This window comes from Strigops habroptila, chromosome 1 (genome assembly GCF_004027225.2).
Source record: "Strigops habroptila isolate Jane chromosome 1, bStrHab1.2.pri, whole genome shotgun sequence".
Lineage (NCBI taxonomy): Eukaryota > Metazoa > Chordata > Aves > Psittaciformes > Psittacidae > Strigops > Strigops habroptila.
The window spans coordinates 61271467-61292701 of NC_044277.2; the positions used below are offsets into that span (position 1 = coordinate 61271467).

The 21235-nt window shown below is 38.5% G+C and overlaps 1 protein-coding gene across 7 annotated transcripts in view; it reads left to right on the forward strand.

Annotated features, from left to right (window-relative positions):
* Window positions 1–21235, forward strand: part of CARMIL1 (capping protein regulator and myosin 1 linker 1) — a 189241-nt gene that overhangs the window by 87009 nt on the left and 80997 nt on the right. For all 7 annotated transcript variants that reach the window (XM_030506021.1, XM_030506053.1, XM_030506038.1 and 4 more), the window contains exons 7-13: window positions 48–118; window positions 253–326; window positions 5183–5258; window positions 7815–7903; window positions 12635–12729; window positions 16984–17070; window positions 20117–20220. In XM_030506021.1, coding sequence (XP_030361881.1) covers window positions 48–118; window positions 253–326; window positions 5183–5258; window positions 7815–7903; window positions 12635–12729; window positions 16984–17070; window positions 20117–20220 — 596 coding nt within the window. The remainder of the gene's footprint in view (window positions 1–47; window positions 119–252; window positions 327–5182; window positions 5259–7814; window positions 7904–12634; window positions 12730–16983; window positions 17071–20116; window positions 20221–21235) is intronic.

Here is a 21235-nt window from a genome sequence, read left to right on the forward strand (position 1 = left end):
TTGCTGCTGTTCCTATTATGTTAACTATTCTCTTGGGTTGTTTTTAGGGGGCTTTTCCCAGATGTATGCCTGCGTTTGTGATTGGCTTGGATTTCCCTACAGAGAGGAGGTACAGTGGGTAAGTACATGTCTTGTTCTGGAGCTCTTTTCAGCTAACCGTACAGAAGATGAAACGACAGGTAAATCACAGTACTTGGGGAAAAAAACCCCACCAGTTCTGTAAAGGTGTGTTTGGTTATGTATTTTTAACAGGATGTTGATACAATTTATCTGACACAAGATACCAGAGAGCTGAATTTGCAAGACTTCAGCCACCTTGACCACAGGTAAGCAATATGCAATAATCATGGTAATATTTTGCAAACTTTCCATGTTCTCCCTCCCAATAGGGTTTGCCTGCCCTTGCTAAAGTGGGATGGTCCCATAGCTGTTACTTGAATTTGTAGACCTCTGAAGTGACCATCTGAAGCATTTTTACTTTTCAGCACAAAGCTGCTGTTTTTGCACAAAAGCCCATAGAGACCACATTTCATTGAGGATCCTGAGAAGATAAATATATTTTGCTGTTGGAAGCACTCCAAGAAGTTAGCAGATAGAGACTTTTCCTGTGATGGTGGATGTAAGAGCTCAAATTCAGCAGAGAAAACATACAACTGCATCTGGTGGGCAAAGCAAAAAAGAAAATTATGCAGTCTTTACTTATGCAGAATCTTTTTCCCATGGTGTACACAGTAAAGAGAATTATTTTTGTCAGCAAGTCAGTAGAAGGTTTAAGTTGCTCAACTGAATCCCAGCCAGTAGTTTCTTCACTTACAATAGGTGCTATCAAAAATCTGTGACTTCCAGAAAGGAACTAATTGAGGGTAATTTTACTGTGAGATGCGGAGACGTAGCTAAGTGTTGTATTTAGTTTACTGAATTTAGCTGGCTGAGGAAATTGGATTCTAAGAAAGTTGAATCTAAAGATATTTAAGTAGGAGGAAATGTGAGGGAGTCTTAACTAAAATCCATCATTCTACAAGGAAAGTGACAAATTTAAGAAATTGTAAATAAGGCAGAGAAAGCATTTGTTTCCTTGGGAAAGTCCAGTGGAAGAATTAAGAAACTGTCAAAAGTACAATTTTAAAATATTATAACAGGGAGGCTGAACTTGGAGGAAGGTAAGTGAGAGTGTTTTGCCACAGTGTTCTTTGCAGCTTTAAGCTGTCTGGTCTGTAAACTCACAAAAAACCCCTACTGAAATACTTTACTCTGCTTCTGTGATGGGTTTTCACAGTCCGCACTGAATCCCATGGAAAAGTTACTAAGCAGTTCCTGTGTTGACTAATTCAGAGGTAACTCAGTCAAGACGGCAGGGCTGCAACTAGTGCATGAGAGATGTAGCCGAAGACTGGTTGGTTAACTGTTGCTGAGAGAAGATAAGGAAAGGAGTACTATTCAGCACAAGCAAATATGAGACAAGAACATGAGAATGCTTTAGACATACTGCAGAGTGGAAGTGCTGGGAACGCCGTGGGGCATTCTTAAGAAAGAGGCTTACAGGTACCCAGCTTCTATAGAAATTAAAATGATTGAACAATTTATGGGGAATGAAAAATGCTACTTACTATGAAAGAGTAGATAGAAGAACTGTTTTAATATTTAGAAGATCTCAGCTGAGAAAAATGTTTTGGATTAAAACTTCAAGAAAAATAGATTTTTCAGGAAGCCAAAGTCTTATATTATTCATATACAAATTAGGATATGAGATCCCAGTCAATTTAAGAATGTATGCGAGTGTTTTGTGATATATCTAGAAAGTAAGTATGCTATAAATTAACAATACACCATCATCCTTTGGATTTTGAGAGACTTGTCCCCATAATTTTGGGGATTGCTGAAACTGTATACTTAATGTTCTGGAGTAGCTCTGAAGCAAAGTAGGATGGGTGCACCAGTTCTCTAGATACAGGGGCTGTGCATTGCAAAAATAAACAATTTGTGGTTTTCCTAGTAAGGCATTTCTGTTAGAGGTCAACATAAGATGGCGTGGATTTTAGATGAATTTAAGTTCCCAGAGCATCTGAAAGAGTGCATAGCTAGACTTGCCACATGGGAACACGACTTCTGAGGTTTTATCCGAAGTTACATTGTGCTGCGAACTATATAACTTTAACAAACAGGAAAAAAGACTCAGAGCGAACAGGGCTTACTTAACTCAGTGACATGATTTTCGTCTGTGCAGCATATGTTTTAGCATATTTGGACATTCAAAAAAATTGTCAGAAAAATGTGATTGGTTAGACTTTTTTCTTCTTTGCACTGTTTAAATTTCTTTCTATATTAAATACATGGGGGGATAGAGATATTGAAAAAACATGAAGGCATTAGATAAGCTTGAATGTTGTTGAAGCTTGGAGAGATTTCCTGCATTCCAGAAGAAGAGAATCTGTTCTCATTTTAAGATGGCACAGATTTACATTTTGTAAATCTTTCTTTATTCTGGATAGTAATTTAGTAAAAAACTAATAAATATAAGCAACTTGATGAGAAGGCCCTGCTTTTGGAAATGGTGGTTAGTGTTCTTTCATTCCGTATTGCAAAAGAATTCAGATCATTATTAGTACCACATCTAGAATTCAATAAAGTGAATAAAGCAGTATATCATTTTGAAAAGGAAAACTCAATAAGAAGTGCATTGAGGTTAGACATGCTCAAAGCAAGAGAAGTAGAGGTAAATTCCTAAAGGACACTCACTGGTGAGAAGCACCTTCAGAAATTTGAACAAAATGGGAAAAAACCTAAACTATATATCAGATGGTAGCATCTGATAAAGCAGAGTTTCTAGACAGTAGGCATTTGCAGAAATGGGCAGGGGTTTCACTGTCTTCAGGCATGTGGGGAGGGAGGAGATGGGGGGGAAGCTAGCAGTTGGTGTTACTGAAGGGTGCCAGTGTCTGTGCTTGTCTAGGGTTTGAACAGACAGGCCTTGAATACTGCAGAAAACTGAACTATTTAAAGATGAGAATTTGCAAATCAATCAGCTCATTGGTTTGTTTTAAAATATTCCTGTCCTGCAGCAGTGATGTTTCTTTAACTTCTTGAAAGTGTGATGGTTTTCCCACTAAGCCTGAGCGCGCCCTGTCCTTCAGCATTTCCCTCCCAGGCCTGGGGAGAAGAGAGTGAATGTGTCACCTCAGGCAAGTTCTGCCTGCAGCCGCTCTGCTGCCCAGAAGTTACTGAGCTCTTGGCAGCCCTCCTCCCTGGCTTATCAGCTCCCTGATAGTGTAAACACTTGGAGCCAGTGATCCCCGATCCATGTCCTTCTGTTCCTGTGGAAGAAGTAGGCTGCTGCTGATGGCTGAAATACAGCTGGTGATGCCTTCTGCCTCTTTTGGGGTTGGTGGTCCACAGCATTAACAGCTGTGCTCCACCAGTGTGATGGTGGTGCCATCAGCTTGTTCAATGTTTGCCCTGCAGCATTCACCACCAGCTGTGGCTGGCTGGTTACCACTGTGTGGATAAACCAAAATTACGCCTGAAAACTTTGCGCCTTATGTTCCTTCCACTTCCAAGCCAAAGGCACTGGCAAGAGGGACATTAAAGGTGCTAATTCATTATCTTACTGATCGTGCCAGGGGACAGCAGAGGAAGACAAACCTCTCTGCATGGACATTCTGTACTCCATAGCAAGGTTCCTCTCTGCCCAGGGAAAATGCTGGGAATATGCTTCTGTGGTTGTTATTTTTCCCTCGTGACATTTCACTAGGCAGTTACCGCTTTACATGGAAATGAAGTGTATGTGTAGGAACAAAACCAACATGGTGGACAGAAATAAATCTATACACTTCATGAAGCTGCTAAGACTCTACTGTGCCAGTGGAAATGAATTCACCATGACACTTGGTGTGTGCTGTGAACAAGATGGGAAACAGTCTTAATCCTTGAAGGGCACCACACACTAGTTCCTCTGCAGAAGTGTGAAAACAGTCTATTTGCATGAGCTTCGCAGTCGGTGGGCTATAGTCTTGCTGCAAAATGCTGCACCTTCGTACCGTTACCTTAGTGATGGGCTTGCACTTCCAAATCTAGCAACTGCAGTTCCCAATATAGCCTGCTGAAGGCTTGTCCATATGATGTTGCCTTGTCTCCTGGCTTTCCTACATGTTTAACAGCCACCCTGAAGTGTCTTGAGTGTTTGTAGAGAAAAACTGAAGGAGAGGAAGAAGGAAAAGAAGATGGGAGAAGGATGCTGTATGTTTAGTGCAGATCTGTGCCTACCTGCCTATGTCCTGAATGAGAAGCGGGGGGGGTGGGACTGATGTATAAAAGCCAATACTTTTAAATTTCTACCTGCAAAAAATGAGGCTTGGATTGACACTATTTTGCTGGTCTGACAAGTTCATGTATATTACAGCTCTTTGTTTCATTATAAAGACAATGGCTTTCTAAGTAACTGTTAAGTCCCAGTGTAGGTGTATATATGTATTTAATGCATTGCGTCAAAATGATCCAAGTGCTGTGCTGCTAAATGGTGTGCTAGTGCCTGATGAATGATTCTGCTGGGGGGTAGTGTACAGACATGACATTTGTCAACGTCTGTTATTGCAGAAACTTAACAGAGGGAGAGCAGATCGCATTAAGAGGCTTGGAATGAAGAAAACGGGAATAATTTAGTATTTCATTTGTGAAATCCCTTTTACGATTAAGGAGGGCTGAAAGCCGCATTATCCTTTCGCAGGTCTCCCGCTTCCTGGGGGAATTTAACTATAGAGATGAGACAAGGAGGTGTTCTCTAGAAGCATTCAGTCATGGAATTATATTAAATAATCAGACTGCCAAAAAGCTTTTTAGCGTCATGCTACATTATAATTAGAGGTGATTAAGAAGCTTAAATATGTCACAGGCTGAAGAAAAAGTAATGCTAAGAGTAGGAATGGCAGCCCAGACAAATTCCTGATTTAAAAATTCATGCTAGAATGGATGTCAGTTGGACAGTCAAAAATTTGTATTAAAATACCAGAAAGACACACAGCTGCTGGTGATGCTTGTTTTTGCAGATTGCTGAGCTTTCTGTAATGGGGACAGTGTTTTGTATTGCAAAAGCATGGGACATTAGATATGGAAGAACACTTAAGAGATTGTTTCAAATGACCAAAGACAGTTATATGAAATGTGTGTAAAAGTGTTTTTCTTTTTCTAGAGACTTAATACCTATAGTTGCTGCTCTGGAGTATAATCAGTGGTTTACAAAGCTGTCCTCCAAGGATCTGAAATTAGTAAGTAACAAATTGAAACAGTATACTTGTTCCTGCCAGGCTGTGCTGTGTTTTAGAGGATGCTGTTACGTTTTTCAAAGTGAACTTTTTTAGGCAAGTAAACTGGGTAATCTATTGTTTGGGGTTTTTTTCCCTTAATCATATCAGGAAAACATAAATGGTTGGATAGTTAATTCATAGCATAGAAACACTGCTGAGAGACAGGTCTTTACAAAATATCAAGTGAATAAAGTTTGAAAACTTTCCTGGGCAATAACAGTAGCCCATAAAACTACTTCATTAGGCATTGCTAGCTCCCCCAAACAATATTGGGTGACTAAATAGGAAACTGACTTTAAAGCAACAGAACATCTCAGTTTTTGAAGGTGGAAGTAAACTATCAGGATTCTGGTTTGTGGAGGGTTTTTTTCTGTGCATATAAAGCAGGTTTTTTCTCATAATTTTCACTGCAACCTGATGATTTTTTTCCTCCCCATTGTCTGAGGCTAACACTGTGTAGTAATAAGTATGTAGTGATGTGTGACTCTGATATTCTCCCATATCAGTTTTCTTTCTGAAAAGCAAAAAGGGGGCAAATCTATGCAAGTTGGACAACTGAAGAAAGGGCAAAGAAAATCAGTAATTAGGTGACATTTCAAATATTTCATAATATACTGTTTCTTCTAAACTTAAAAGTTTATAGTGTCAGATAGACTTAGTTGGCTTGAGAAGTTGCTTTCACACTTGCATTCAGAAGCTTTTCTCAATAATGGAGGTTGAGTCTCATTTTGTTTAAACTGATGCAGTTTTATTGATCTGAAAATGCTCTCATTGCATTCCTAAACTGTCATTTTCCATGAAAATTCAGTAAAAACTAGCTTATGTGATTCTTGGCAGAAGAAGGCAATAAACCTTTCTTGGTAGGACATCTTACTCTGGGGTTATTTTTAATCCAGTTGCAGCTCACTGTTAAAATCAGCATTGTTAAAAGTACGATGCAATTAATCAGTTTCTGCCTCAATGAAATGAGACAGAGTGCTTAGTTAGAAGAGTGGCAGTGGCCGGTGTAGTCTTCTTAGAACAAGAATTGGCCACATTATCTGTCTGAGGTATTTTTGTGTGAAAGTCTTTTTGCATTCTTAGCAACTTTTCTGTGGAAAACAAATAAACTTTGTCAATCTTGAAAATGCATCATTTCCTTTAAAAAAAAAATCTTCCACACATTCCATTTTCAGTCAAAAACACCAGGAAAACATGAATTATTGGACAGTAAATCTGTGCTATAGGAACAGTGCTGAGGGTCAGTATGAGGTCAGACGTATCTGGAGGCCATTGAATGCATTGTGCTTCATGAGTCCTGCTCTGACATTGTGGTTGATAGATGGTGCCCATAGTGTTTTTATAGTACATGCATGAAACTTTCCACTAGCAACCACACTGCTCTAGAAGCATTGTGATAATATTCTGAATTATTAAACTATGGAAGTCAAAGATAGAATTGGGAAGATGAGTAGGAAGTTGGCAGTCTTCAGGAAAAAAATGTCACCTTTACTGTGTAAAGGATAAATAAGATTTTATATGTGTGGTAGAGCATTTTTTCTTTTTGGAAGATACAATTAGTTTAAAAGTATAGAAAACCCCAAACAAACAAAAACCAACCAAACTAGAAAATTTGACTCATTAGAGACATAGATGTCCCAGCTATGAATGTCACATTGTTTTTAAAGGCAGATAACAGAATAGTTTCAGCATTTCATGGTCATGACTGAAATTCAGCTTTGGACATCACATAAATGTTGGTTAATGTGTGCTGTGGGGAAAAAGAAGTCAAATCCAGAAGTGAAATAAAACATTATAATAAAAGGTGATGAGCTGTAGAGTTCACTGTATAGCTTTTGGATCATTAAAGTTTTATCTATTTGAATGAGCACAGCAAACAAACTCTCTTATTACTGTGTTTTGTTCATGATATTTGCAAATGTCCATGCAAATTCTAGAATCCAACAACAGTGGGATCATGAGATGCAGTTTACTTCTGTGTAGGCTGAGAGAATTCAAACTGAAATACACTGGCCCTTTAGCATTAGTTCCTAGCAGTCTTTGGAGGACCCACAGCTAGACTGCTTTTGCTTTTGAGATTTTGGGGGGGTGTGTTTGTGTTTAGTTATCATTCCTGGTTAGGCTTTATTCTTCTTTGCACTAGTTGCCACTTCTTTTTCTGAAGGATTATCATGTATATGAACAAGATTTCTTTAAAAAATAAGTGAGCATTTTTTTCTGAATCACAGGGCTTGGATTTTTTACTATCGTTAAAAAAATCTTGCCCCCCTATGTTTAAATGGCCTGATTCATCAATGACTTGCTTTAAGTCTGCCTCTTGCTTCTCTGAGTCTTTTGCAGAAGTCCTCTGTTGCTACCTGACTCTCTCTTGGATGTTTCTGGTATTTTTGCTTGCTATTTATGTAGTGTAAGATGATGGCCGTGTCCTGGATCCCACTATGATGTAGAGCTTATAACTCAGTAACCGCCTGTTCCATGTTTGTGCTCTTTAACACTGTTCTGTCTTTTCTGTGGCAGTCCACTGATGTCTGTGAGCAGATACTGCGAGTGGTGAGTAGGTCCAATCGATTGGAAGAACTGGTATTAGAGAATGCCGGGCTTAGAACGTAAGTAATTCCTTTGAAATCTTGCATTAGTTACTGCTTACTCCCAGTAAAAGGCATGTGTGGTGCGTGTTAGCCAGAATAAGCATTAAAAAAGCTTGTGCTTGATGTCTACCTTGTTCTGAGAAGCCTGTAGTTACAAAGCTTTTTATCAGGTTTTCCAGAGGTTCCTATGTCTAAGAAATCCCTTTAAACTGATGTTTCTTAAGATTCTGCCTGGAGAGTTGGGTTAAGCGGAGCAAAATGGATTGGATAAGAGCATAAACCCTCAATCAACTCACACTGTTCCTCTCCAAATATGCTTGCCAGTAGAAGTAGGAACACCTTTTTATCATTTAAAACAGTGTGTAAGGTCTTGTTGAAAAAGCATAGTATTCCATCTTGCAACAAATTATTGTTTCGTTCCCGAGAGAGTTGCTCTTATCTTACCCTGGATTGCAGTCTGCTCAAATGTAACAGGACTTCTACATGAGCAACTTCTTTTAAAGAAACAAGAAAGTATGTAATTAAGTGTTAATGTCTTGCCAGAGCCTGAAAAGAAAGATACATAAAAGTAAGCCATAGAATTTAAACCTTGCATGTGTTTTAAATACAGTAAGTTGTAGTTACTAGGTGTTTGCTTTATTTTCCCTTCACATGAAATAGAAGCAAATTTCGAGTTACAGCCTAGCCCAATTGGAAGTATTTGTAGCCTGGTTTAGTGTTAAGAGTATCCTCCAAGACCATGTACACAAGAAAAACTGTAGCACTAATTGATTTTTTTATGTTAATAAGAAAGCAGAGGAAAGATGGGTGAAGCAGAACACTATACTGAATTACAAGTGAGAAAGGAAAACAAGCACAGGGAGAATATTTGGTGTGCTTTACATTGGTCTCCTCTTCTACTGTTTCGATCTTCTTTTCCTTTTTAAGATGAGGTTTTGCATTAAAATACCTTTAAAAGAAAATTGCCTAAATGACACAGGAAATTTGAGGTCAAGTTTGGAATTACGCCCAAGCTTTCTGATTACTAGAGCACTGCCTTTAATAGCTGTCATTCAAACATACATTATTTTAATCCTGTTTTTCTTGCAGTATGTGCCATGAAATCGAGTGATAATCATTAATATTAAAATATACATTGACTACCTTTACACATTGCCTACCTTAATTTGTCAGAGTTGGATTAACTGGTTCCAATTTTAACAGGACTTGACAGATAATCAACCTGTGACTTTGGTTTTCGTATCTCTGTCTACATGCACAGTGTTTGGCGTTTTGCCTTGGTGTGTATCTGTTCTGATCAGCATTGTCTGTCTGTTTTTGTCAAGGACGCATTTGTCAGTTTTGGGCATTTATCATATCTGCTTGCTAAGAGAAAATACTGTTGTTACTGGGTGTCTTCCTTTGCATAGTTTACACACCAGTCATTTTTAATGAGCTGTGACAGAATGCCAAACCAGGGTTAAGAAAGAACTACTCAGAGTAATGTTTTGAGAAATAACCTGAGCAGATGCAAGAGCATATTTCTTCCTGCAGTAGAGTCAGTTTCAGATGATTCCATTCTCTCCTACCTCCAGCCTCTCTTTTCTGTGATTTGGTTTGGGCCATGGCCCCATAAACACTTGTCATCCTCCCAGCTGATGAGACAGAAAACTATCATGCGGTAGCAGTTGTAAGGACCCAGGACTAGGGAAGTGTGGACTTGCTGTAGGGGAAAATGGTTTCAAGTGAACCTCCCTGTCTGATAAGATTTGTGCCAGTTTAGATGCTCTTGAAAATTCTGCCTCCATTGCTATTTCTTTATCAGATGTAAAGGGTGCAGTCTAGATTATGTTGGATGGCTTTAACGCATGTAGTGAATGCTAATGTTTTGGTAAGTATGTTAACTGAGGTAGGTGATATCCATATTTCAGGGAAAGGAAAATCATTCAGAATGACCTGAACAGATGAGCTTGAAAAGAGAGTTACATCCCTGAGGTGTTTTAGAGGAATGGGGCAATATGTGATAACCAGTATTCATTTCCATGAAACTGCAAGACAGACTATTCAGTCTGCAAAGGCCTGTTTACAGAAGGTGGTGAAAATGATCAGTTTGCTGTGCTAACATGGTCTCTGAAAACTGGCAGGCAGAATGTCCCTACCGCCTTCCATGCTGTCCTCTGCAGACCTGTTCTAAAGGGGATGGCCAGCTACAGCAGAGAAGGAATAACAGAGGTGCCTGGTGCTGGTACCCAGAGAGTCTTTGACAGTGTCATTGCATCTCATCTTCCCCTGCTGGATGGGCTCTGAATGTCCTTAGACCTAACAGTGTTAGTTCCGTCCACACATGTCCTCTTTTCTTGTGTTACAGGGATGTTGTCTAGACAGATTTTGAGAACTCCTTTTATTTTTCTGAGATTTACAGGTCTGTGGTGTTCTTATGCCTGGTGAAATATCCTTACCTGTCATAGGTGTAGTTTAGTTGAGTCTTTTTTGAACTTCACCTCCAAGCCTGAATGTCCTTAGTCTAGGCAAGCGTGGCTGTGCAATGCATACAGAGTGAATTCGATGCTTTATAGAAAGTGTCAGGCTTACACTGCATGCTCTGTTCATAGAGTGTGCAGCCAAAAAAAGTAATAAATTTTAGGTCCTGAAACAAAGAGTTGGATACAAGAGGGGAAGGAAGTTGCCCAGTGAGCAGGGCCTGAGTACCTCCATTTGTGGTAGAGGCTGCACAGGGAGTTGGGAGGTTGTATTAGTGTTTCCAAAATGAGCCTTAGAGACATGCACCATGTGTACGTAATCCAGTGCCTTCTGGTGGCAGTAGCTCTGTTAAGTAGTTCACACAGACCTCATCTGTCCAAAAGGTTCTGGTCATCCTGCCTATATTGGTGGCAAAAGCTGGAAGAGAGTTTGTAAACAGGTCTGGAGGTGTAGGCAGGATACTGTAATGACAAGAATCTGTTAGGGATAAAGGAAGAGGTGGAAACTCCTCATGAAGAAAAGGCTTTTGTTGTTTGTTTTTTTTTTTTTCTCTTTAACTCAAAACCTCATTTTTCTTGGCTGGACATATGGAGCTTAGTTCAGTTGCCTAAGCACAGGCATCCAGTGCCATTTGAAATGCTGGAGGGTATCCATAGAGTGTTGGCACATGTAACCGAGGACCTACAGGAGATAGGCAGTCTTCTGCTGCAGCAGCTGGTAGCAAAGCAGGATACCCTGGGGCCTCTCAGGTGGCAGAGATTCAAGCCCAGAATTTCTTTTTGTCGAATGTTTGTATTCACATGCTGCTTGTATTTTTAGGAAAAGAATACGCTTTTCCTAAAGGCAGCCCATCATGCATTTGCAGCGCTGGAACCTGTTCTAGCCCCAGGGATCTGTTTAAGGACATGGGGTTTCAAAGGGAAACTAAACTTGCCTGGAACATCTCTGTACGCAGGTACATCTTGCAACAGCAGATAACCAAAAGTTGAGGCTGTTGCTGTCCAGTCTCCACTCTTTTCCAGATACTGGAAGAGAATGCTACCTCCACTGCAGTTCTCAGCACACAGACTAATCCACTAATTTTATGGTAGGCAGGATCTGTCCTGAGGAAAGAGAGTGGTGTTGAATTATTACTCTCCTAGCAACATAGCTGGTAGTTCTCCACTACTAGGCTACAGGAGGTAAGATAATGCACTTCAAGGCAGAGAGAGAAGGAAGTTCAAGGCATACTTTTGATTTCTACTGCCATGTCTAACCTAGGTGAAGCAAGAACATTGAAACTATAGTCTCATTTTAACGAAAAAACACAGTAAAGCTTGTCCCTTAATACATGAAACTTTCTCAGTAGGTACAAGGACAGGTTTGAGGATTTGTCTTGGAGCTGATAACAGCCAACAGCCTTCTGACTAAATGCAAGGAACATGTCTCCACCAGAGTCATGTAAGAAAACACAGACTAGCTTTGAACTTAGCGCTGTGGGTAGGGGTAGTGCAGCTGCAGCAAAACACTCTCAGGCAGGGCAGTGTTCCCTTGCCTTGCAAGTGGATTTGGAACACATACAGGTCATGCTGCTGCCGCTACCTACCATTGTTGGTTAAAATTAATTCAGAGCTATTTGTGCTGCCTGGCCTGGCTGTTCTGAGCATATAGAACTGACATATCATAGACTCCTGGGACTCATTGCTAGAGCTGTGGCTGGCCAGTTACATACTTGGATGCTTCTCACTGTAAAAAGAAGCAAGCAAATACCAGTTCATCTGTGTATTGAGAGAGCTATTCCTGCTGTTTTACAAGGTCATAAATACTCCTGGTTTGTTGACCTTCTGGATATGCTGCAAAGCCTGTCTGTCTGAGTGACCTGGTAGAGAGCTGCTGCAAGTGAGGGGCTTGGCTTGTAAGTGAAGAAGGTAGTGGTATGCAAGTTGATGTATGTATCTCACTCATGCGTTAGTCACCCCATGAAGGAGATGGAAGATGTGCTCAAGTTTTCAGTTTTGCTGTGTAATTCCTATTTTGTATCTTCAGATCTCTATCAAAAGCAGATTGAGCTTTGATTGAGTGCCTTCAGTCTCTTAGGTCACTGAATAAATAAATAATACAACAACCCACTTTGAGAGATAGCAAATTAGCCAGATAAGCATTGTTTAGAACTGTGAAGAATCAGTTACTGCTCTACAGTAGGATAGGGCACTTCTGGCTAGTAATCGCTTGATACTTTTAAGCCTCTGAATGTGCTGTTGATAGAGGGGATAACAAGATTCTTTCTCCCTCTATTTTCTTTTCTTGCAGAGATTTTGCACAGAAACTAGCCAGTGCTCTAGCCCATAATCCCAACTCAGGACTCCATACGATCAACCTTGCTAGCAATCCACTTGAAGATAGAGGTACTGTAACTGTAACCTTTCTTTTTTTCTCTTTCTACAAATGTAATAGGAGGATTACTGCTGCTCCATTCAGCTTTGCTTGGATAATAGGTCATTGTTCTGTGTGTAATGCTATTGTAAATATCTGTTGTTCACGTATGACTGAGAATCGCTATTCTTCTTTGTTTTATACATATCCATTAGCTTGTTGAGAAATATTTAAATGTCTTAAGCCAACCATGGATTTCATTAGATTTCATTACATTTTTAGAGAGGTTTCTTTTAAAGGAACATAAAACACAGTGACTGTTTAGGACTAGAGAGTAAATAAAGTGGTGTGCATTTTAAAAGGCAGTGTGATCAGCTGAAAGATGAAGCATTTTCCTGATGGTTTCATGTTTTTATTTCAGCCATAATTCCATATTTATTTTCAGTGTTGAAACTATTCCTTTTTTCAGCTTTGTGCTGGTTGCACAGTATGTTGCCAGTACTTTGCAATGTTCAGTAATACTAGTGTAACTGGTGTGCTCATGAAGCAAAGCTCTGTTGACTCCACAAGATGTAAAATCAAGCTGAACAGCACAGTTCTTCTCAGACAAGGCACCACTAGGCATGATACGTACTGAAATCAAGTCATTCCCCTCCCTTCCCTACTCTCTTTTCACCCAAGAGGCATAAGGTTACATTCTTTCAGTCTGGAGTTGACGCTTCAGTGCTGCCCATGTGAGATTCCCATTTGCTTCCCTTAATGCATTCCAGGGACACAGTGTTCTGGGATCAGACTTTCTTGTGCTCCTGTTGGGCCAGAAGACAAACAAAAATTTTATACAGTGAACCTTTTCTTCATTTATTTGGTTTGGTTTGGGGAAATTTTCCAGTCTTTTTGCTGTCATGATGCAGAATAGAAAAACTGCTCGTTTTGATTACAACCTGAGTGACTCAGAATGTTGTTAACACAGGGTTGTGTATGTGTCTCTCCTTTTTTCCCTCACTGAACCAGCAAGAAAAGATGGAAAGGGATTTTTTTTTTTTCCTTTCCTATTTTGTATCTCTTTTTTTTTTTTGACTAGAAACAAGTATGAATTTTTTTTTTTTTTTTATTTTTTACCTATTCAGAGTAGGTTTTTATTTAAAATTGTTCACATGATTTGCTTTAACTCTTCTGATCACCACTTGTCTGCTGATTACCGCTTGTCCTCCTTAAGAATCCGTATCCCATGAAAGCAAATGGTTTGCTAAAGAACATTATTATTACAGTGTGCTGTAGGCCTAAATGCATTGTACAACAATTTCTGTTGTAAGCTGGAAAAAGACTGTTACGTTGTTGGTACGCTTCTTCAAAAGCAGAATTTAGATTGTGTTGTATGAAAGGTTCTTTTAAAAGGAACTCATCTTTATCTTGAAAGCAAAACAAATCGCCAGACATTTGACAGACCCCGTATAGTGCAGAGGATTTTTTTTTTTTTTTTAACATATCAGTGTGGGTACTTACTTTGCAACAAACTTATATTCAATAGATTCAAACTGTTCTGTAGCATCCACATTCAAAACACAAATGAAATGCAGCAACTACAACTTGGAGAAATTAGTAGGGGTTTTTTTTCATTATCTCAGTCTCTCATCACATACGCAATTAATATTTGACCTTTTCTTTAGGGAATTAGGTAAATTATGTGAGTACTTAAAAAGAAATTAACTATAATTGCAATGTGCAAATATTTCAGCTTTTCAGTTTAAGAAAGATTTACATGTCCTGTGATCTGATATTCACTGAGTGCAAGGTAGGTTTGACTTTATTAGATTTGAAGGGGAGCAAGCATTTCACAAGTGAAAGTTGGCATAATGGAGATTCAAGTAGGCATTGGTATTTTGGAAAATCTCTCTTGAAAAATCACCTGCAGGAACTGGAAGTTCTAATGTATTATTTTGCAGTTCTAAGGGAAATAACACAGTTGTGTGAATTATGGAGAAGAATATATCATTGTGCCTTGTTTGAACAAAAAACCACCCTAAGCTATTGTATGTTATTGAGCGCAAATAAGTAAAGATTTTGTATTATTACATTAATGCAACTGTCAGTATTACAATAACATGGGAAATGCATAAGGCATAAGATCTGGCTTCAGTTCAGATACAAAGCAGTGTTTATATGAAGTGACTGAGACCAGTCACTCAATGTGTTTGGCTTCCCTGTATGGTACTGTCAATATTTGTGAGACTAACACCTGGAAAGTTTATTATCAGTCTTGGCTTTAAAATCTGGCCATGCTAAAGCAATAGGCGTTTTGCTTTGGGCTCTACTAGGATCAGGATTTAATCTTGTATTTTGTTAAAAATACTGCAAAACAAACATGCTGAAGCCTAGAAATACTCAAATTCAGAACTCTGTGTGCCTGGATGCAGTTAACTCTACTTCGGGCATTAGAAGTCTCATCTCTGTTATGAGGTTAGCAAAAATGAGTGGCTTACAGAGCGTTTAAGGGCTTGAGTGACCAGAAGCACTTTTTCCTTTATGTACCCAGTTCCTGTGTCTTAGAACTGGGTGGATCCTTAACCCCCAGTGCTGGTAAGATGTTAAAAATGTTCTGTTTGGCTAGAGTGGTAAGTGACATGCAGATTGTTAGCTAAACAACAATCTTAGTATTCTTAAACAAGAATAGTAAAATGGAGAGATATAATTGTTTGCTGCATGTCTTACTCAGAATCCTTCACAACAAAAAATATCCTTAATGATTCTGATTGTACTCCTTTTTCTCCTCTTCTGCCAACATAACTCTATCTTGATTTTTGAAAGCATATACTGTGACTAACCCATCTTAAGAAATGTGGACAGTCCGCAACAGATTATAAACTCTGAGGCCAGTTTAACATAGATTGAGCCTCCTATTTCTGAGGAACTAAAAGGATATTTTCTTTTAATAGTAGAGCTATGAAAGAAAATCTGTTAATATGACTTGGTTCGTTCTTGCTGAAAGTTGGTGAAGACATCTGGTTACCATTGTGCTTTTCAATAAATGATGCCAACGCATCATGGGTCTCATATTTTGGCAACATAAATAAAATACAGTGTGTTGTCTTGAGCTGCATGGATGTTGTACCTATCACCAGCACACACAGCATGTTTTTACAGAGAGGGTTAAACACCACCATTTTCCCCCAACAATATCTGCAAGGTAGCTGCTCTTTCATTATCAGTGGTAGTTAAAACATGATAAAAGCAGAGTAAACGTGTGTGTGACATACTAGTGGACTGTTTCATGTCTGCATATGTGGAAAAGAGTATCAGCTTTTGCATTTACTGTGTTTTGCATCTTTACCCTCTTTCTTGCTGCTCTTTTCTCTCCAAGTTGCTGTAGAGAACTATATTTCACACCTCAGGCTAAGCCTGGAGTTTCTGTGTTGATTTATTCCTCTAATAAATATTTCAAGATTGGTTCCATTGTTATTTAGGATGTGCCCTCTTAATCAAATTTCAATCTTTTGCTTAAGTGGAAGAATTAAATTTATGGAGTGTGGAACTTGGATACTATGAGAAATGGCTTTGATGGAAAGTGTTGGGTTGTGGGGTTTTTTTCTTTTGTTGGATTTGTGCTGAGGTAGTCCAGTCTGTGTCAGCATCTTAATGGGTTTTTACTGTTTGGGATCACATGCATTTTCAAGCCTGTGTCCTGGCCAGTAACCTGCAGGCTATTGTAGGGGAATTAGGTGGCTATTATGGTTCAGTAGACATTTCAGGTTCTTAGGGTTTACCTTAGAAAAAGAGGGCAGTGTTGGCTAATGTGGGTGTCTCTCCTTCCTCGACAGCCCTTCCTTTTAAAAGATGATAAAAATAGTTTGAAGTTTCACACGAAGTACTGTTGTTGGGTTTTATTTTGTTGTTGGGTTTTTTATGTTGGGTTTTTTTTGCCTAAACCATAAAAAGCTTCCAGATTTCCTATGTGCTGGCTGCTTGACATATGTAGTATCTGCCCTTTGACTCCTTTTCCAAAGTATGTGTGTATTATGTAGTATTTAAATTAATTAAGGCAACTCACTGATCTTTAACAGCAAAATTACACATCTGTTCAGTGGTTAGCAAAGAACGTATCTTGCCTGTATCAATCATTTCAAAGATTTATGGTCATAAAAGATAGGGTCATTGTGCTCTCCCCCACCCCCAAGGAGTGCAGTTCTGTAGTTTCAGCAGTGCCGTTTGCCCCTGATGTGATTACTGTGAAAACCTGAGATCACACAGTTAACCTAAAAATGTCCATTTTCTCCTTGCTCCCTCAACAGGTGTGTCATCTTTGAGCATCCAGTTCGCCAAACTTCCAAAGGGACTGAAACATTTAAATTTATCTAAAACCTCCTTGTCACCTAAAGGTATGTTCTATAAGTATGCTTCTTTATTCTGATCTAGAAGTTTCAGGCTTCCAACGTAATAATACCTCTTGTTACCAGATAATAAAGTAATTGATTCTGTAAATGATTTACATATGTATTCCTAGTGGCACAGGTGCTTTTTTGCAGTCCTGGGTTGCTGAACTGTGGGCTGTGTTCTGTGTCCCCTTCAGCACTTTGATAAACTCTTACTCACGTCTTTAAGCTTTGGGCTTGAACCTGTATTGTTCAAGAAAGATTGAATTTAGACTTGGCATAAATGATATGTTTCATATATGCTTCAAAAAGATGTCTGAAGCAAAAATGCATAGGGAATTTTCGAAATGTTTTGCATGCAATTATTTGATGAAACCATGTGTTGTGACAGTGGCTGTTAAGCGGATTGTTCCGAGTAAAGATTTCTTTGTTTTGTAACTTGCAAATGTCTGACTTGATATTGTAATTGAAATGTATATTTTAAAAGCAATAACAGTACTGAAACACAAGTCAGAAGCTTTCACATTTTTTTGCATTGCTGTTTTACAAATAATAGATGCCACCACCTCTCAGTCAGGCTGCATAAACCCAGGGTCTCCTGGGTAGAACATGAGTGTTAAAAATAGAAAAAAATGCACTGACATTATCGAAGCTTTTTTGCCGATGTTGATGACCTGGAAAAGATGAATTAAGGTTTATGAAGGACATTAGTGGATAACAGATAAGAGCCGTGCTCTTTTATCCTTTCAATTACTGCTCTGTGAAGTGCAGGTCTGTGTTCTCTTAAGCTTTAAGGGCCGACCTGGGAGAGTATGGTTGGGGAGAAGGGGGTTTGGGTGTTTGTTTTTTTTTAATGAGTGTCTGTAGCTCTTGTTATGCTTAAGTAAATAGTAAACTATAAACTGAATCTGTTCAATCATGATTTTCATTAAAAAGACTATTAAACTCTGGGGTTGTTTTTTTACCGCTGTTAACTCCATTTTTGGTGACAAGCAGTTGATTAAAAATCTTGACTAACCTTACATGTACTCTTGGCACTACATGTTCGTGAATTTGACAGAAAGTCATGCAGTTTTGGTATGTTCATTCATCCAGTGCTTTTCTTCATGTGATCTGAATGATTTTAGCAAGTGCTTGAGATTATCGAGTCAGAGAACACTCTAGCTACGCTTCTGTCTTTGTAAAGAATAAATTGCCAGCTTGGCAAAGTTTATCCACAAAACTCTTGTCAGAAAAAAATGAACTCTGAGATTATGAAAAGAATTTGGAAGGTTTTTAACAGACTTTTTAAAGACAATCTTGAAACAAATGCTGAAAACATTTCCCAGTATGTCTAATACCTCATGTGAATCCTAGACAAGACTGTATTGCAGTAACTCTCTATTCTCCAGAAAGTAACATGTCACCATGAATGTTGTCCCATGGCAGCTCCTTAGTATTCCTTAAAAAAGTATATGCAATGTCTTAGAATTGGAATTCTTATTTCCCATTCACAGTAACCCTCTTGGCCTGAAAAAACTCAGCTTCACTTTTCCATTTGTCTGCAAAGCTGTCTATCTTAGCCAGTTTTCCTTTAACTTAAGAAGACAGTACTGTATTGGTTTTAACTTGGGAGGCTATTTTTGAATTTATAATACTTTCTATCGGGGAAGCCTGAAGGAGACCTCGGATATTGGATTCAGTAGGCTCCAAGGTGCATGGATTAATTTTTTTTCCCCCAGCCTTTATTTTTCTCTTCTTTTTTTTTAATATTTTTTTATTTTTTATTTTGAGCTTTTCAGTTTCAGAAATTCTGTACAATCCCTCACTAGTTTTGACCTTATTTAAAAAGAACTTTCTCTTTGAGATAAGTTTCTAAGGTTGAGAAGTGAAGTTCAGGTGGTAACTTCTCAGCTGATCTTTCTTCAAATATTATATTTCAAAGTTCCTGAGAGCTATTAACACTCTGAGCCTCCTGAGAGCAGTAAAAGAGCATAAAAGATTATCTGCAAATGAAAGTGAGATTACTGTGAGGCTGTAACATGAGGTAGGTGAAGTTCAAACAGAAATTTATTGATTTGAAGATTGTGGTTAAATGGAAAATTCTAGTATACTCATTCAAAGATAGAGCTTGCTTTTCTGAGCCCAAGCCAAAGGCTAATTAAAAAATTCTTGATTCACATTGTTTGCCTTCACTGATGTGGCTGATTTTGAGCAGTTGGCCCTTTTTGAACGTGAAACAAGCAGCAACATTATGGATTGTTTGGTAGCTCCTCTTCTCCCCCAAACTCAGACACTGCTCCTGAATTCCCATAATTGTTTCTTGATAGCACATGCTGAATTGTTAACAGGACATTACATTAAGTTAGATTTGAAGGAGTTAGAAATAGCCACGTCCTAATTTGTATTTGGAAAAGCTGAAGAATTTCAGAAGGAAAACACTCTGACTGGTTTGTTCTCAATGTGAGCTTTTTAGTTTTAATGTAAGAAATACGTGTTTGTTTTCATCAGGAACTGAGAGTCTTTATGCATCTCTTGATATTTTAATTAACTAACTGTTTTTCCTGAAATTGCAGGCAAATACATTAGCTGAAATATTTTCAATTTCTAGGTCTTGTCAGTTGCTTTGAAGTTTTTGCAATTATAATTGTTAATGTACTTGGCCTTTCACAGATACCTTCATCTACTGCAACAGCTACTTTTACCTGAATAGTATTGTTTACAGGAAGACACTGACTGAACATTAGGGAGCAAACTCTGTTTTAAAAATCCGTTTCAAAATGGGATTGCACTGTCAAAGCCACTGTAGGCTTGGCAGAAAGATTTCTTCTCTGGATCTGGGACCCGTAACACAATGTGGCTTCATCAGGGCAGCTGGTGGAGCATGGTCCATTCAAAGCTGCACATGTTGTAGCAGGGAAGAGTCTCATATCTGCCTGGTGATTTGTATTCCCAGTACACTTATGGTAACAGGAGGTCATTAAATATTTATGTATGTCTGTGTTCACTGAAACTGTACTTGCAGGGTTTGCACAACTAAGTTGAGTACTGACAGGCTTTTCTTTCTTGGCAGGGGTGAACAGCCTTTCCCAGTCACTGAGTGCCAACTCGCTGATTGCAAGCACGCTCGTCTATCTTGATCTCTCAGGGAACGCGCTCCGTGGAGATGATCTCTCAGTAAGCATGTTCTTCTCATTTGGGAGTTAATGAATGGATGTTTTAATTGTTAAGAGAAAGGCAAAGCCATTTAGTTTAGATCCTTTTTTGCCTTTATTTCAGTACAGTTCTAGTAGGGATAGAAAAGAACATTTTGATCTCCACTCCTCACTATAGAGTTAGAGAATTCAATTGTCCCATGCAGCTAAACAAATCCACCTAATTCTAGTTCATGCTTTTAATCCTTGGCTTCTCTGATAAATGAGGAAACTGCAAGTGTGCCACTTGTTTCAATGGGCTTACCATGCTCCCCAGGTTCTGTTTGAAAGCAAGTAAAGCAAAATAATCATCTTCTTTTTAGTGATAAATGTATTACAAATTTTTCATTGGAAGGTTGGAAACAAATTATTTCTTTGGACTTGGAAAGAATTTCCGGTTTTCAATGTTTTTGTTTGTATAAATATATCTGTGCACCCCCTTGACACATGCTGTTGAAGCTTATGATTCTTTGAAGAATGTAACTGGTTTTTTAATTCCTTTGTTCAGTTTGTCAGTTGCCATAGAGGTGCAGCTCTATTTTCTCCATAACAGAATCCACTTAGTTCTCAATTTGTATGTATTCACTTTTTGACTTTACATCCATATTTCTCTCTCGCATCAAAAGTTGCGTGTACGTAAGTGTCAGGCTTTGAGTTCTTTAAGTATTAAGCATCTAAAATATGCAACACTAGTCACCCAATCTTATTTAAAGTGCAGTCAGACATGACTGCACTTTTTCACAAATTTTACTGGTTTCAGATTCATTGGTATATTCAAAGAATTAGTCTTTTTAGATATAAGAGATGAGAGCTTCAGTGGAACAAGAGGATTTAAAAGGTAGCAAACAAATAGTTAAATGTATGTAAAGACACACAGTGAATTACTCTTTGAGAGAATAACATAGCAAATAATGTAAAAACAAAAAGTAAAATCAAATGTGCAACTTTGATAGGGCAATGCTTAAAGAAACCTGATGTCTACCTACAGTATTTTAAGG